Source organism: Ixodes scapularis, unplaced genomic scaffold, assembly GCF_016920785.2.
Source record: "Ixodes scapularis isolate PalLabHiFi unplaced genomic scaffold, ASM1692078v2 PGA_scaffold6__148_contigs__length_123643588, whole genome shotgun sequence".
Classification (NCBI taxonomy): domain Eukaryota; kingdom Metazoa; phylum Arthropoda; class Arachnida; order Ixodida; family Ixodidae; genus Ixodes; species Ixodes scapularis.
In genome coordinates, this window is record NW_024609881.1 from 102,535,852 (window position 1) to 102,551,920 (window position 16,069).

General features: G+C 43.3%; 1 protein-coding gene across 2 annotated transcripts in view; it reads right to left on the bottom strand.

Moving 5' to 3' along the window:
• Positions 1–13,519: 13,519 nt before the first annotated feature.
• LOC115309320 (cytochrome P450 3A14) overlaps positions 13,520–16,069 on the bottom strand; it is a 55,470-nt gene continuing 52,920 nt past the window's right edge. For both annotated transcript variants that reach the window (XM_029967544.4, XM_040504881.2), the window contains one exon: positions 13,520–13,852. In XM_029967544.4, coding sequence (XP_029823404.2) covers positions 13,775–13,852 — 78 coding nt within the window. In that variant the 3' untranslated portion in view covers positions 13,520–13,774. The remainder of the gene's footprint in view (positions 13,853–16,069) is intronic.

A 16,069-nucleotide genomic window follows, 5' to 3' on the forward strand; every position in this document is an offset into this window, starting at 1 on the left:
TCAGACTAACGACACTCGGTCATATTGTGTCTTAAAACCATGGCGGCCAGTTATCTGAAGCATCATCTAAAATCACAATAAACACTTTTTCGCCCTCCACAAATGTTTAAACAGTTCGCGACAAAGCTAAGAAATATTGCATGGCCTTCCTAACACCGAATCTAATGCTGAGGAAGTCGCACTGTTGAATCATGACGATCGGCAGTTGCGTCTGCTCTGCATACGAGCCAAAATGGCGGCGCCCACAACATTGTCGGGGAACGGAGTGCCGATACTCTATGCGCAGCTCATTAAGTGGCTCTAGTCGACTCCACGGCCAACTCAGAATGTCTGCAGAGCCCTTGGAGGATTTACTCTACATGGAAAGAGCGACTCGCCCTTCCTTTCGGGGAAGGATTACAAGTCAGTGGGCCTGAATTACAAGGTGCTTTCTTGCTTTTTTTGTCGTTTTTGTCTGCGTTCACTCTTTGGTCACAGAGACCGACTTTCTTTCCTAGGCCGCCATGAAGGCCGCAAGCATCTTCACGAGAAGGAAAGTTTTGCCGACTCAGCTATTCGCAAGTCCGTCGCGTGAGAGGTTGTTTCGATACCTCCCGGTTACGCGCCTCATTATTCTCGTGATTTTTTTTTCTGCCCGCAGCTTTGCGGTGCGCACCAACAGTTTCCTTTTCAGAAGAATGTTCGTCTCGTGAAAATGCCATAAGGTACCACTGCTTTTTGACTAGCCTAGTACTCTCAGCTGCGTCAAGCGTGTTCCTGACCAGGAACCGCTAGATACACTGCAGTCTCTGATAGCTTAAGAAACGCCTGGCGTGGCCAGTTCCAGGCATCTTATTATCGTCCTGCAGCCATTACGATTGGGACATTACGCAGTTTTAGAGAACCGTTTTGGGCATCCTATACGGTACTATGGGCCGTCCGTTACGCACTGCGCATGTGCTACCAAAGAAAACCCGCGCATGCGCAGCTGGTACCGGAGGGCCATACCGGGTGTTCCAAAAACGGTTCCCTAAAAATCTCTATTTTAGGTGAGAATGCCGTAGAACTGATCACCGAACAAGAAGCGTGAAAACAACGAGCGAAACTCTTCCTTTTTCAGCTGTCGAATAACACAGTCCAAGCTTTCTGAAGTTACAAATTTGCGTGGACCACATTCAGAAACACGTTTTGTTGAAATTCGCAAGAACGTTTCTTGTATAAGTGCTGAGAAATTGCTTGAAAAGAATCGAGTTTGAATCATTATTTAATGGAACCCAGCAGCGCACACTGGCCATACTAGTTTTTCCTTCAAGAGGTGTGGTATAAAAATTCCGTAGTTCCCCATTTAAATGGATAATTAAGAAAAATGTAGGTGCATTTTATATTATATATGTGTTATCTTATCGAGGCGTACCATATTTTATACTCCCAAAACATCGCTTCTTACTCTGAAAACCAAGTATTTTTAACACTGCTTCGCGCAGCGTATAGACAATGTTTTTTTTTTCTTGAGTTAAGAAAGATTATAAAATAATATCATACGGTTATTTTATATACATATATATATATATATATATATATATATATATATATATATATATATTGCCGTAGAAGCTTCATTTCTGCTATAAGCATATGTCGTCAAAAACACACGCTCTAAGATGGGTACGAACCACCTGTGCTCTACGGAAAAAGAAACTACACGTCGCCGAAAACTCACGCTTCAGCAGAATGCAGCTGATAAATGCCGATTTTTCAAATCTTACTGTTTCGCAAGTAGTAAAAATTAATTTTGCCTAAGAAACTACACCTTCAGGCAGCAGACCGCGAAAGGCTAACTCCAGCTTCATTTTTTTTTGTCTTTTTTTTCAGGCGGTGTTTTGCCGGGATGTAGTGTTTACATGAGCTTCTAAGATAACACACTTACCCACCTTTAAAATTACATTTGGTTCTCATATACTAGAACCTACTTGGTGAGGCTCAGAATAACATGCCTTTGTCTTGTTCACAGCGCGGACCAATGAAATCAACGAAACCTTGCAGGTTATGCCACAGGTGAATCCTTCCGGCGGCCATCGACCCTCTATGCCTACCAAAACTATTTTCTCAAGATGGCGCGGTTCGTCAACGTTGGAAAGAGTCGCTTTTTAATATGCAAATAAAGCGTCGCAGAAGTGGACGAATCTCGAACAACGTCGTCTATTATTGATATCACATATAACACATACCTTACACCCTCTTCACGGTAAACGTGGAGAGAGGGTAAAACAAGTTTCATGAATACTTACTAGATGTATCAATGCAGTACCCCAGGTGGCACATTTCTTTGGGCAATATTGCTTTTGTCGGTATTTGGGGTTTTGAAGTCAGATGAAACCAGGTAGAGCCAAACTCCACCTTCTTTGGCTAGAGCCTGGGTATTTACGCAGTAATCCGACAAACAAGTGCCTTTGGCAGGCTTCGCTGCTGGTAGATTGGCTGCCATTTGGCATTTAGGGTCCTAAATTGCCGGACAAGTGTCAGAACTATAGGCTTCAACTCTGGTTGTTCGGCATTGATATGGACATATTGGGCCGAAATTGCCGCGCAAGTGCTAAATTTGGGCTTCACTGCTGGTTCTTCCGTTCAAACATGGTAACTTTGGCTCAGGTCTGATGATTTCATAATTATTTTGCGAGTCACATAAAATCCAAGGAAACGCCCGAAAATGTATCGTATTTTTAATTAACGCCTTAAACCAAAACGGTATTAGGCCAAGACTTGAACGTAATCCGTTAGAAGTAACGCAATTAGTTGTAATCCTTAATATTTATGAGTAACTTTGTGAGTGAATAATTACATATTTTATAAAATGATTGTAAGGTAATTTTCTTACTTATTAAGGTAAGGTAATGATTGTAATTCGTTACGTTTTCATTTTTGTTCACGAGAAAAAAAAGCGGGTATATAAATCACTAACAACCAAAAAGAACGTTCCTAAAACAAAACAAAATCTTCTTTTTTTTTTTTTTTTGTAAGGATAAGTTTGAAAGGAATAACACTGTCAACTGGCATTCATCAGAGGCTGGAAACCTTTCTTCACGTCACCTAAAACCTCAGTCTTTATCTTTTTTTTTTTCTTTCTTTGGTGGCTTGATTGTCCGGAAATCGTAACTCGTCAGCGAGCTCGCCCAGGGCGAAAAGGGAAGCACACTGACACTAAAAACCGGACTCTCGGTGCAAACAATATTAGGCAAACCTCGAGGTTAAAATGCTTCCTTCAAACAAAAGCAAAAAAAAAAAAAAAAACTGAAAAAGAGCGCGCGAGCTGGTGTAAAGGATCTGTCACATTTTATGTTAGTTTGTCCGTTCTTTTCTTGTTTGCTTTTGAAAACGCGTAGAGGACACGTTCGCTGCGCGTCTTCCAAAAGCTCGATTCAATTAACATGACCCTCCGCAGTTATACACCTTTCCAAAAAACGCACCTAGGCCGCCGCCATGTTGCTGATGCTGATGCGGCTGGTGCGACTCTCGCGCCCCCTATGAGCTAGAAATTTTCTGCCACTCTCTGGGACTGTGAAGACTCGCTCAGCGCGGTTCTCTACGTACGTTTTTGCGGTTTTGCATTCGACGTTTTCTCGCCTCTCTTTAAAATTTCCACTTATTTTTTTATGCGTGCTGCGTACCCTTTTTGTGTTGACTTGCATTGTGAGAAATAAGGCTGGTAAATGCCTGCCATTCAAGCTTTGCTGCTCGACATTCACGGGAAAGGTGAAGGACGTTGAACGGCCCTCGACGCGATTTTGCGAACATTGTTCTCCCCCCTCCCAGAGATAATCCGCGTAGAATCCTCAGTTATCTCCAAAAATAGTTGTCCGGGTTGGGGTGAGAAATGGGTCAGTCGCGTTTGTTTCTTTGCCTTGGTGCGGTTGTGAAAAAAGAAAGCTCTCCCCGAAACGTGCCCCAAAACGAAGTCACCTCGGATTCCGTGCGATCGTCAAGATGTGACTGTCGTCGACTGTGACTGTGTTATTTGAGAACGTTCTCAAATAAATTCTTTCCGGATAACGCTGCATCATGTGGTACGTACGATATATTGTTCGAATGTGAACACTTCCTCAATTGTATGTCCGTGTCCTGTCCATCGGTAAACACGTTATTTGTGAGTGTGAAAAATGCATGCCTTTCGGCCCTCTTCTGTTGCAATTTATTTTTGACAGCAAAACGCTGTCGTTTCACATGCGGCGAATCCCGCTGCGCCGTCAAAACTTATCGTAAGAAAAAAAAAAATAACTAGAACTATACATTCCAGTCGAAAATAGTTCAGTTTCTTTTTTTTTTTTTTGCTTTTTGTTTTTTCAAATGTGGTACAATGCTTTCTCAATGTCCTCGGGAAAATACATGTACCATGAGACACAAAATATAGCGGGAAAAGGCGATAATTTAGCCGCCAGCAGCGTTTGAAAATGCGCCTACGCAAGCTGCGCCTATTGAAATCACAGTCCACTCGGTTAGGGTTAGGAGGGACGCCGGTGAGAGTCTAGCCTCAAACTCAGTGACTGGGCTCGAAAACGGTTGGTTGCCCCTGGGGTCGAGTGTTTTTTGGAAAGGTGTATAGTGACAACGACAGTTTCCATAATGTCAGAACCGGAAGGAGCGTTCTTTTTTCTTCTGAATAAACTTCAACGTATGAAATCGACTGAAAAGGATGTTACATTAACTGGCATGCTGCTCAAAAGATATTAGAACACTTATCATCTTTGGGAGATACGAGGGTGTATTTGAATGTGTGATGCTTTTCACCTATTCTTCTAAAAGCTTCAGGTTGCCTAAATCCCTGTCACCCTTTTCGTACGTCCTGTGTTTTTCTTTTGCTATATGAGAACACATCGTCGGTAATATATGGCGACTTTCAGTCATGGTGGTACCCCGGTGTGAGAGAAGGAATGTGCTTGCTTACACTACAGTGTTCTAGAGGACGTAGTGGCAAGAGCGGCGCCCGCTTAGAATGGGCCGCGTGAAGACGGTCAACATAGATGCCGCGAGCGGCGCTGGAGATTCATAAAAAAACCTCTTACCTACGACAACTTAGCTACGAAGTTCGTAAAGTTTCGATCATCGTAAGATGAGGCGAGAACGGTATTCACAAACGCGTTCTTAAGTGAGAGGAGGAAAGTTACGACCTCTTACGGAGAAACGATGACTTCCGGTGCTGTTGCTATGGCAACGGCGTCTTCGGCAAAACGAACAACCAATTAGAGAGCTAGGCATAGTTCGGAGCACGTGGATTTTTAATAACAAACACAGGCTAACCACTCGTTGATAGACAGCTCTGTGTATGTCCTGTCCTGTCTGTGTGTAAATGTTTAGTGTTTAAGCTGATTCTCATAAACACGGGCGGCCTTTCCACCACCGCTTGTCTGGGGTTCGTGTCCGTGCGCTAACACGATTTAAACGCTTCGTTGACTGCTAGAAACTCGATCGCTACGAAGTCAACACAACTGTCATCGTTGGTAAAAGCACCGTGCCAGCCATTTGCAAAGCGACGTAGATGGAAACAAACCGCCGCGGCATTTCTCGCGGCCTTGGAAATGCAGGAGTGAGCTAGCCGACGTTAAAAAAGATACGTTTGAACTACGAGAGTGTCAGCATGAGTCACGCACATACCTGTTCACACTCGGAGCGGACGCGTGCGTTTGATCGAAGTGCTGGATTCAGACTGCGTTTCAGTAAGCGCTTCGGGACCGATCTTCTACGATTGCAACTCGAAAATGACGTGACACTCGGCAAAGAAAGGTTGGGCCGGCATCGCGTAGCTCCCACAAACTGATATAGCTCGACAGTTAAAAATGGCATACTAATAACAAAGTGTACATACCGTGTTGCGAAGGTAATCCATACAGCGTTTATGTGAGCTCTATATCACACAAAACAAGGAGATAGAATCGAGGAGTCCCTTTTCGACGACAGCATTCGTAACCGCTGCCTCGGAAAACAAGCCGGTGATCGAGATGATAAGGGGAATCGGTTGACCTCTGAAATTTAGTTCAGCTATCAAACTATTCATACGGGAAGGGTCCACAGGGGTCGCGCGGGCATATTCCATTCAGCAGGCCAGCCGGTCGTGGGCAGACGGTCTTGGTCAAGGACCATCTGAGCAATGCTGCGCCGGAACGGGTCGGAGTGACTGCTAGGCCTATATATTCTGCCGAGCTCGCTTGGTCGGTGGGATCGTTGCCTTAGTCCGGGCGTCTGTGGATCCAGCGTTTATGTTCGTCGTGGTCGGTTTCAAGTACTTCTTCATTTTTTTCTTGCTGCTTGAAGTCGGGACGCGCAAGAAGAGCAGGTAGAAAAATAAATCTCCGCTGGTCGACGCGAACGAGCATTTGAGCGACGTTGTCGGCCATGCTAATTTGATCGTAAGAAGTGCATAAGACAGCTTCGGAGCTGTCGTAGGATTCTGTCATCACCTGCGCAAAAGTTACGACAATTTCGTTTCGAGAATACGGATTTTCTCTCAAATTTGTCGTATGCATTTTTTTCGTCGTAAGTTCGCTTTGAGAATCCGGCCTCCGAGCCCTAGGAGAATTTGTGGCAGATGGAAGATGTGCGATGAGCGAAGAAGACGAATCTCAGGCGGTGCGCTTCTCCCGAACGTAGCACCATAGCATTTTTCTTTGTGATGTAGTGGTGGGGAGTCTTCCCCGTTCCGTTGCCGTCTCGGTCATAAATGCAAGGAAAAAGACGGACACACGCACTGCTTCCCGCCGGGATGCAAGTCGGGCTACCCGGTCAACAAGGGCAGCCAGAGCACCAGCGATCGGATGCCGTTGTTGTTTCGTGCGCCAATGGAGGAATCGCGCAGACTACACTGCGAAAAAAAATCTTAATCGAGAAGATAAACGCCTCGCCGAAACATCAGAGGTGCGCGAGAAACATTTTGAACCGCGCTTTATCCTTCGGAACTATGTGCACATCGTCAATGGCGAAGAGGTTAGGATTCAATGCCGCAATATATTTCGAGTATTTTGTAGTCTTCTTGCGTAGTATGTTGCTGGATATCTGTCCTGTGCTTGCTGTGTACGTCGATGATGTGTATTACCGCTTTTGAGAAGTCATAAAGCAATGAGTTGAGAATAATTTTTTTCATAATGGGGGTTGTTGACGTTTGTGTTCATATTGTATTTCATTGCTTCATGTACTCCTAATCGAGGTATTTTTTCTTCATAGGCTGCCTTCCTCAAAAGACAATTTGTTATATGTTTGCCAGTTACAGTTCCCAAACGCGCTCGGCCTTGCACCTTACAACGCTGGTCCCCGCATCAGCAACACGATGACAAAAAACAATGCTCCAGTTTATTGTTCCCCTCACCATTCAAAAAGTGAGAGATTTATTGAGAGTTGTCTATTGTTCCCTGTCATATCAGTATCGCGTCGTTTCTTTCGCAGGTGTTAAGCGTGCAGCCCAAGTGATAGCGTTGCTGAACGACCTGTCAGTACTGGGAAAGGGGGGGGGGGGTCGATATTAATCAAATGGTCTCCATCAAAACACGCGAATAATGAAAGTACAGGATAGCACACACTCTAGAGGCATTAGTGCAAAGGAAAACCTACAATTTTTCACGTTATCAATTCTTCTGCGTCGCGAAAAGCTCTAGTCGAACCACAGAAGTACACGCCGAGCAGCGCCGCCGACGAGGCTGACGGGGGCACATGCCTAGGGCTCAGAACAGCAGCGCTACGGTGTCGTCTACGCGCAAAATCTTCACGCGGCGGCCGCCCCTCTTGCCACTACAACTCTCTAGAACACTGTACTTACACCATCCAGACGCGGAAGTATGAAGTAAGCGTGTTATATAGCTCGTATTTAATAAAATTAGAAATACTGCTGTCGCTGGAAAGGAAAGGGGGGGGGGGGGGGAGTTAGGGAGTCGGGGGTACGCTGCCGTTGCCTCACCAGCCATTTAGCTGAAGAACACTGAGATGTCTTACGGCCCACCTGTGCTATATACGTTTTGGACGGCACCAAGAAACGGTAGGCACAGAATGCGTGCGCCTACATATCCGTTTTAATCGACATTATATTTTTGTTTTCTGAGAATTCCCCTGATGTTTTTGCTAGTTATATATCCTAACAGCTCGTCTTGATTATTTACCAAAGCCTCAACCAAGGAACGGCTTATGTTCCTAATGGAAGATTTTTATTTCATTTCATTTCATTTATAGTTGCTTAAAGCCATCCTTTCGGACGTATTACATGAGCGAGGATTTGGGAAAAAAATCATACAAAAGCACAATGCATATAAATCTTTGGATTCAAAAACGATCAAACAAGAAAGAACAAGATCTGAGGGGCTCTTGATTGACTCAAGTCATGTACACAATGACAAGCACATTCAAAACGAAAACAAATTGTCATCCTGGAAACTAATTCAATAATAAATCGTCACATTTATACCTAAACAACTACTCATCACGTTCTGTTGCCACCCAGTCTGGGAGCGCATTATAATCTGAGATACACTAAACTAACGGAGATGAGAGGTATAGATTAGTGCGTGATGCAAGGGGTTTCACTTTCTGGGTGTTATCACATCGTGCCGAAATTTTGGTGTCAGGCAGAGAGAACATTTGTCTGAAAGTGGAGTCAAGTCACAGTAACAAATTCGGTGAAACAAACAGAAGTGTGAAACTTTTCTTGTTATCTCTATATACGAAAGACCCAAACTTCGTTTTAAACTCGTAGCACTGGTTTCATAAGAGTACTTTCCAGAAATAAAACGGGCGGCTTTATTTTGCAAGGCTTCAAGATTTTTAACAATTTAAATTTGTTGCGGGTTCCAGATTATATTTGCATATTCTAGTTTTGGTAGAATTATAGTTTTATAGAAAAGCAGGCATGTTTCTTGGGGTGCCTGGTACAGCGTACGCCTTAGAAAACAGGGTTTTCTGGAAACATTAAATATGATGTGATCAATGTGCTTGTTCCAAGTTAAGCTGGATGTGAGATGGACATCTAGGTATTTATACTACTCGGCATCTTCTAGTTCGAGAGGGAGGAGGCTGTACTGGGTCAATATCACATTAGTTTTATTGGTAACTCTCATTAGCCGGAATTTTTTATGTTAATGTTAAGCTGCCATTATGAGCACCAATTACTAATTTTGTCTAGGACAATTTGTAGAGCGTGACTATCATCTGTACTAGTTATTTTTCGATACAAAAACACAATAGTCTGAAAACAACCTGATTGTTGATGTTGGGGTGGATGGAAGATCATTGATATAAATTAGAAACAAGAGGGGACCAATTACGCTACCCTGAGGAACGCCTGGGGCCCTAAACTCGTCGAACACAAAGTTGGAGCCAAAAGTTCGCGGAGCGCGCTGAGTGGACGCCGGCGGAAAAAGCGCGAAGTCATCGCTGGTATAGTCCAATCGGCGCCTCCGTCAACTTCAGCCCGAACTTTGTGTTTGACGAGTTTAGGGCCCCTGATGTCACGGGAAGTTTTGACGAAAGGATATATCGTTTAACTTTACTGATTGGGTTCTACCATGCGAAAACGCTGCAATCCATTCCACGATAGATGGGTCTATTTGAAGATGGGACAATTGTAAAAGTAGGCCACGAAAGGGAACACGAAGGGGATTAGTGTTAAAGTGCAAATCCGTGATCAACTCAAATATTTGGGTGTTACATGAGTCGTTTTGTCTGAAGCCGTGCTGATTCAGAAAAATAAAGTCATTGCCGTCGAGATGGGGATAATAGCTGTAAAAATGACGTATTCCATTACCTTGCCTGAAGCGCTAGTGAAGAGATAGGCCGATAATTAAAAGGGTCGTACTTTATGTCAGATTTGAAGATTGGTTTGACGTTAGCAAAACCCCAGTCAGCTGGAACAGTGTCGGTATCAAAACTCGGCTGAAATATTAGAGATAAAAAAACCAGAGGCGGAGTGGTTTAACACTTTTAGTACATGGCATTCATGGAATCATCGCCGGCGGCGCAGTGGGACGGGAGTTTATCAATAAGTTTGGCGATACCGTTACTTGTGAATTAAATGGGGGACATGGGAGCAAATTGAAACTCTGGTGCCGAAGGAAGTGGGAATGATTCTTGAGTTAATACCGTCGAGAAAAAGCTATTGAGCATGTGACCCGCATCGCTATCGGACAGGCAGTCTCCCTCTTGGTTCGTGAACAAACAATCACTGCGAGTTTCACTAGGATTTTAGATTTTCCAGACCTTACGAGGATAGCTTCTTAACAGATGTGTCAGTTTGTCTAAAAAGAACTGTTTTCTTGTTTTTATAATTTCCTTTCTTTTATTTTTTGACCAAAGACTACGTGCGAGCCAATCATCGTCTCTGTTAATTCTTTTTTTTTTTTTTTGCTTTCTAGAACAACCTCTTTTTTTTTTCTTCAACATACGTTTGAGGGAATTTGTGAACTAGGGTGAAAGATAGTGGGATGCGTTATTGATTTTAGGAAGGTTGTTTGGCACCAAATTTTGAATTTTGTGTTTAAAGGAAGTCCAATTTTCTTCAACGAAGCAATCTTTATAATGGGCCAAAATTCTTCTAAAATACATTTAGAGAGATATACATAGCTTCCATATTTGTCGGAGCATAGGTAAATATTGTCTTGCGATTGTTGCTCGGTTTCCGGAGGTAAAGGAAGTTTCGACGTGAATAGTTGCATGAACACTGATGAAATCTAGGACATTTATAGTGGTTACTTGGTCAGGGTTGTTAACAAAAAAAAAAGTCTAAACCCGCATTTTCTTGGGTAGGGATGGTTACTAAGTCAGGCAGCCTGGAGCCGTCAGACAATGCAACAAAATCATTGCAATGACTCCGGTTTGCTCACTGAAATGAGGGACAAAGCGTTGCCCAGCCTACACCTAAAATTGAAGTCGCCTGCTAATATTATGTCGTCGTTTGCGTAAGCTTCCGCTAAGTGCCCCAGACAACTCTACATGGTATCATGAATTTCGCTGGGGTTTATGTTTGGCGGACGATACCATGCGCCGATTAAAACTTTACGAAAACCCAGCTGCGAACGTATCCAGAACGTTTTAAGGAACGTGTCATAAGTTATTAACGTACATTTTAAATTAGCTTCAACTGTAATGAGTACACTACTGCCCCTTGCATTTGGGCGGTCTTTACGACATAAGTTTGTGATTTTTTCAGTGTTAACTCTTTGTTTTCTAGGCTTGAATTTAACCAAGTTTTAGTTCCAATGATTACGTCAGGTTTGCAGGAGGCGGTAATGTACTTATAAACATCTTGCTTTGAAAATAAACAACGAAAATTTGGAACAAAAAAGGAAAATGTCGGATTAACAGAACGTTGACGTACATTCCGGTTTCATCAGTCGTCTGCACGGACAACTTGAGGTGGTCTTTGAACAGTTGCGACAGTTTTGGCAGCATAGCTATACGCATACGTTTTATTACCAACATGCAATTTATCGAACGAAAGTTTGTACCTAATATGGTGATCCCTAAACCGGGCGGAAAAATCCAGCAACTTTTTTTGTTTCGAAACGTACTCTCAACGAAAGATGAAACAAAAACCCATACCCTCGGTGAAGCGTCTTTTATTTTTTATTTTTTTTTTAATTTGGCAGCATTTTGGAGAGCGTTATCTTTGGCTTTGAAGCTGAGGAAGCGGACAATTATTATACGGTTAGAACCTAGACACTTTGGCTCCAGTCGATGGGCTCTTTCTTTTTTGCCAAGGTTAGGTGCCAGCTTTTCTTTGATAAAGCTAGATACCAGATCTTCTGTGCCACTCCAGATTTGGTTTTCACGATCCGGCAAACCGCGAAGGATAAGATTGTTTCTGAGCATCTGCCAATTCACGCAATCCAGAAAGTTTCTTAACCCAGGAAGTTGCTCATGCGCAATCGTAGATTCACGCTACAGAATACCAAGTGTTTCGGTGGCGTTAGCCTTGTTCTTCTTTATTAGGCTGATTTCAGCAACTCTGACTTCCAGGTTGGACACACGAGTGCCCAGGTCTGCAATCCTTTGTTGATTGCGTTTAATTTAAATACGTTTATCCTCTGGTTTTGATTCCTACTTGCTATCAGACGATTCTTGCATTTTATCTATTTTTTTAGCGTTAGTGAGACCTAGGTTTAGCTCAACGTCACCAGCTGAAGAAAGTAGTAAGAAAAGTACAGTCAGGACAGCGAGCAGTTTGAAATGACTGAATTCTACCAAACCAAAAATGTTGAACTGTTTTGGTGATAACTTGTGAGTCATTCTTTCCGACAGGGCGAGAGCCTTCCGACTCGTATTCGGTACGTCGCAACGTCAACACCCATTTATACACTAGGGTGAGATTCGCAGCCAAAGTAACGCAAAAGATAAGGCAAGAACTAAGGAATTGCTTAAGTGTACACAGCTGTGATTGATTCGCGGCACGTTTAGTGCACTGGCAAAGCTTGGCAAGAAATTCAGAGGCGGCCGTCCTACCGATTCTTTTTGTAGCCTTCTGACAAGGTCACGTAGCGGTGACGCGGCTTCAGCTGACGAAATGACGGTAGAGATCGTGGTTCCCAACTCTGATGACGAGGCTTGGGATCGTGGCGGCACGTGGCAAACAGAAACACTGCCCAGCCGGCAACAGACGATGGTCACTCAAGGGTGGGTGATGCTCCCGTGAAAGATCCGCCACACACGAGACGGCAGTCACGGAATGCGTGCGTCTGCATATCCGTTTTAATCGACATTATATTTTTGTTTTCTGAGGGATCCCCTGATCTTTTTGCTAGTTATATATCGTAATAGCTCGTCGTCTTATGCACCAAAATCTCAACCAAAGAACGGCTTGTGTTCCTAATGGAAGGTTGATATAAAAGCATATTCTATGATTTAATTGTTTTGTGTAATCACCGTGTCTCGCTATTTTTCTGTCACACCCGTGATTTTATTCGAGGTTTAATTAGCTGTATTACTAGGAAGCGTTACTCTTTCACTGGGCAGAGAGCTGTTCCATTTCTCTCGAGAAATACGCAATCCAGTGCGTTAGGTATTTTAGTGCCTGAATTGAAAGGGTGTTCAGCGCAGCGGCAGACAACTTCACTTAGAAACGAGGCAAGACGTCTGACGAGGCTTTCGAGACTCCTGTTGCTGAAGTTAAAACAAAAGTGTGACTGGTGGCGACAATAAACGCTTCTATAACACTATTGTGCTTTGTGTCCTACCCTAGGACAGTAAGGTAGAAAGTAACACCCGGAAAGTAACGGATTACTTTTTGTGGTAACGGTCACTTACTTTTATGGACGGGTAATTGTAACTTTAATTAGTTTAAATTCATTCTCGTGTAATTGTAACTGAAATTTTTCCTTTTTTTATAAACGTGTACAGGTCTGTTTAGCTAATAGTGCAGTGCACAAAAGAGTCCAACAGGCGAGCCAAAGGAAAACTTTTCGTGTAAGACTTTGTGGGCTATAGTACAGCCCAAACATCACTAAAATGTGTACTCGTAGTTAGCACCAGTGCTTTTACTTGTGGCACAAACTTAGTGCTTTTTGAACATCACACATTGTTGCACGAAAACAATTTTATTGTCACAACATAAGAAAAGGCAGTAAAGGAGCTCCTCTAAGGTTGTCCTTAAGCGCCGCTGGCCGTGGCGGGTATTGTCCAGTCCGGTTCGAATCTATGGCTCGGTCTCATCAGCTTCGCCGATGCTGCGCCGTAAGGTGACACAATCCCGTAACGTGCATCTTCAGCCAATCGGCTAATTCTGGCGCATAGACGCAACGGAGAAAGGTGTGTATTGTTGGGCTGGCTGTTGCGTTCATAATCTGTGGAAGACAATCCAAGGTCCTCTTCCCGGCGTCGCCACCATGCCGTACTGTCCAAGAGGCATTTCTCCCTGAAATGATTTCATGCATTAGGTACCAACAAAACAGTTCACATTTGATGAAACATTCTAAAAGCGAGAAGTTTGTTCATTCATTAGATTGATGGTCTCAGACATTTTGATCATGCACCGTTCGACTAAGGTTGCTTGCAGCTTAAAGGGGCGCTTAAGTGTTTTTTGTTTTTTTTGTATAAGCTTATTTTTCATGACGTGCTGCTTGTTGAGCTTTTTTCAACAAAACACCAAGTTCTAGATGAAAAGGCGCCCTTGTAAGCTCGCGGCAATAAAAATACACGGGCACTATTTTCCCTTGGTTAGGTTTCCCTCGTGTCCTCGCCGCATCCATAAACTTATAATAATGAAAATAGTTGATTAGTTAATTGTGTGGCAATTCCGAACTTCGCTATTTTGCTCGTTTGAGGCGTGTTGTTCAATATGTTTTGACAAAAACATCAAAACTTTGGGTGTAGGAGGCGTAATACAGCAGTTATTGTTCTAAGACGCCGTCAGGAGGCGCCTCCTGGTGTATTCTCCAAAGCGAAGGAAGAGGGGTTTGTCAAAATTTCTTATTAGATTTCTAATAGAGAAATCGGCATTCATAAGTAAATTTCTAGGATGTTTAGAGCTGTAGATTGAGTTAACCATAAATAGAAAATTTCAGAATTCATTTCAGTGCAAATTTAAGAAACGCAGGACGTAGCTCTAATTTTTTTTTTTTTCGCGTGCGCAGATGCGGGTTTTTTTGTAAAACAAAGTGTTTACATATAAAGTGGGAAAAAATTGGACTGTATTATTGCGCAATGCTACCACTGAAAACAATTTGAAATAGGTCGCGCTGGTAGAAGCATAAACCATCACACTCAGACGTCTCATTGATATAATTTAGTTAGAAATAGCGAAATGGAGAGGAACCAACGACAGCTCTATTTTTCTCCGGCTACCCAGACCGAGGGTCATTGACCCGCTGATCTGCACAGAGAAAGAGGTCCAATTCGACAGATTTAAGCTCATGCAGTGACAAAAGCTGCCCGAAACGCAACCCTAGAAAATGCAACGACCACTATTCAACTGCTCGTTGCCCCTGGGTAGACTCAGCCGCCGGATAATTGCAATATTGCTCGATTCCGAATGTCACTCACTGTATGGCAGAGTGGGCTAGAAATTGTGCGAGAACGCTTTCGTCGCCCTTCGGCTGAGAATCGTGCTGATTGGAGACGAGCCCCGGCCGAGCGCTAACGCAGCACTCGTAGCTAATCTGTGGCTCGCACTGGCCCCAGTAGGCGGCGAAAAACAAATTACAAGACTACGACCCTGTTTTCTTTTTTTTTTTTATAAGGTATTAAGTGTTGTGTTAAACTTTTTTTTTTTTTTTTTTTGCTATACAGTTGCGGACAGTATAAACATCCAAGACGAGCTCCAGGCTGAGGGGGCCTGGCGTTCTATCTATCAGAAGAAAGCTAAACCATTATCGAGGCTTTAGCGGCTGCTAAACTTTCGTCGTCACTCCCCACTTAATTAGCTCTCACTTAGCTCATACTGATTTCGCCCAATATGAAGGAATTTGGCGAAAAAAAAAAATCAAGCGTGGCTGAATCTACAGGATCGATAGATTGAGCTCTCTTTTATCAGGTGTTAGATAAAATGTTCGCACGATAAATGGAGATAACCCCCTTTCATTTTATTTACCGAGCGGTACTCTAAGTGTTGATTCAGCAATCGTTAGCCAACCAAGTGCAGACGAATGACAAATATCAAGCAGCCGCTGATATTCTGCTTCTTATCCCAATGGACTCAATGATAATTGCCTAGTTTCCTAACCTTCGATAGCGCTGTAGCCAAGTGCTCGCCTGGGCACTTTTATATCGTTCCAGAATGTAAGTACGCCATTAACCAAATAAAAGTCAAGGGCCAGTACCTAGTAGATAACAAAATTGTACTGCTTCAGTTCTGACGTAAAAAAAAAAGAAGGCCAACGCGGGACACTGCTTGTGTTGGCCTTTTTAAGTGACGCCGAAAATTCAACCCTACGACTTCTAAAGTCACCGGCGTTGCGAGCCCCGACAATGTCATCGCTGCTCCTTCAAGGCGACAATAGCTGCCTCTAAACCAATAAACCGCTAAAGAAAGATTCTATAAGCATAACGTTTGAGCTTATTAAAACAGATGCCACGTTTTCTTTTTTCTTTTTTTTAATTTAAGTGATTATGAAAGATGTTGGATGGGCTTGTA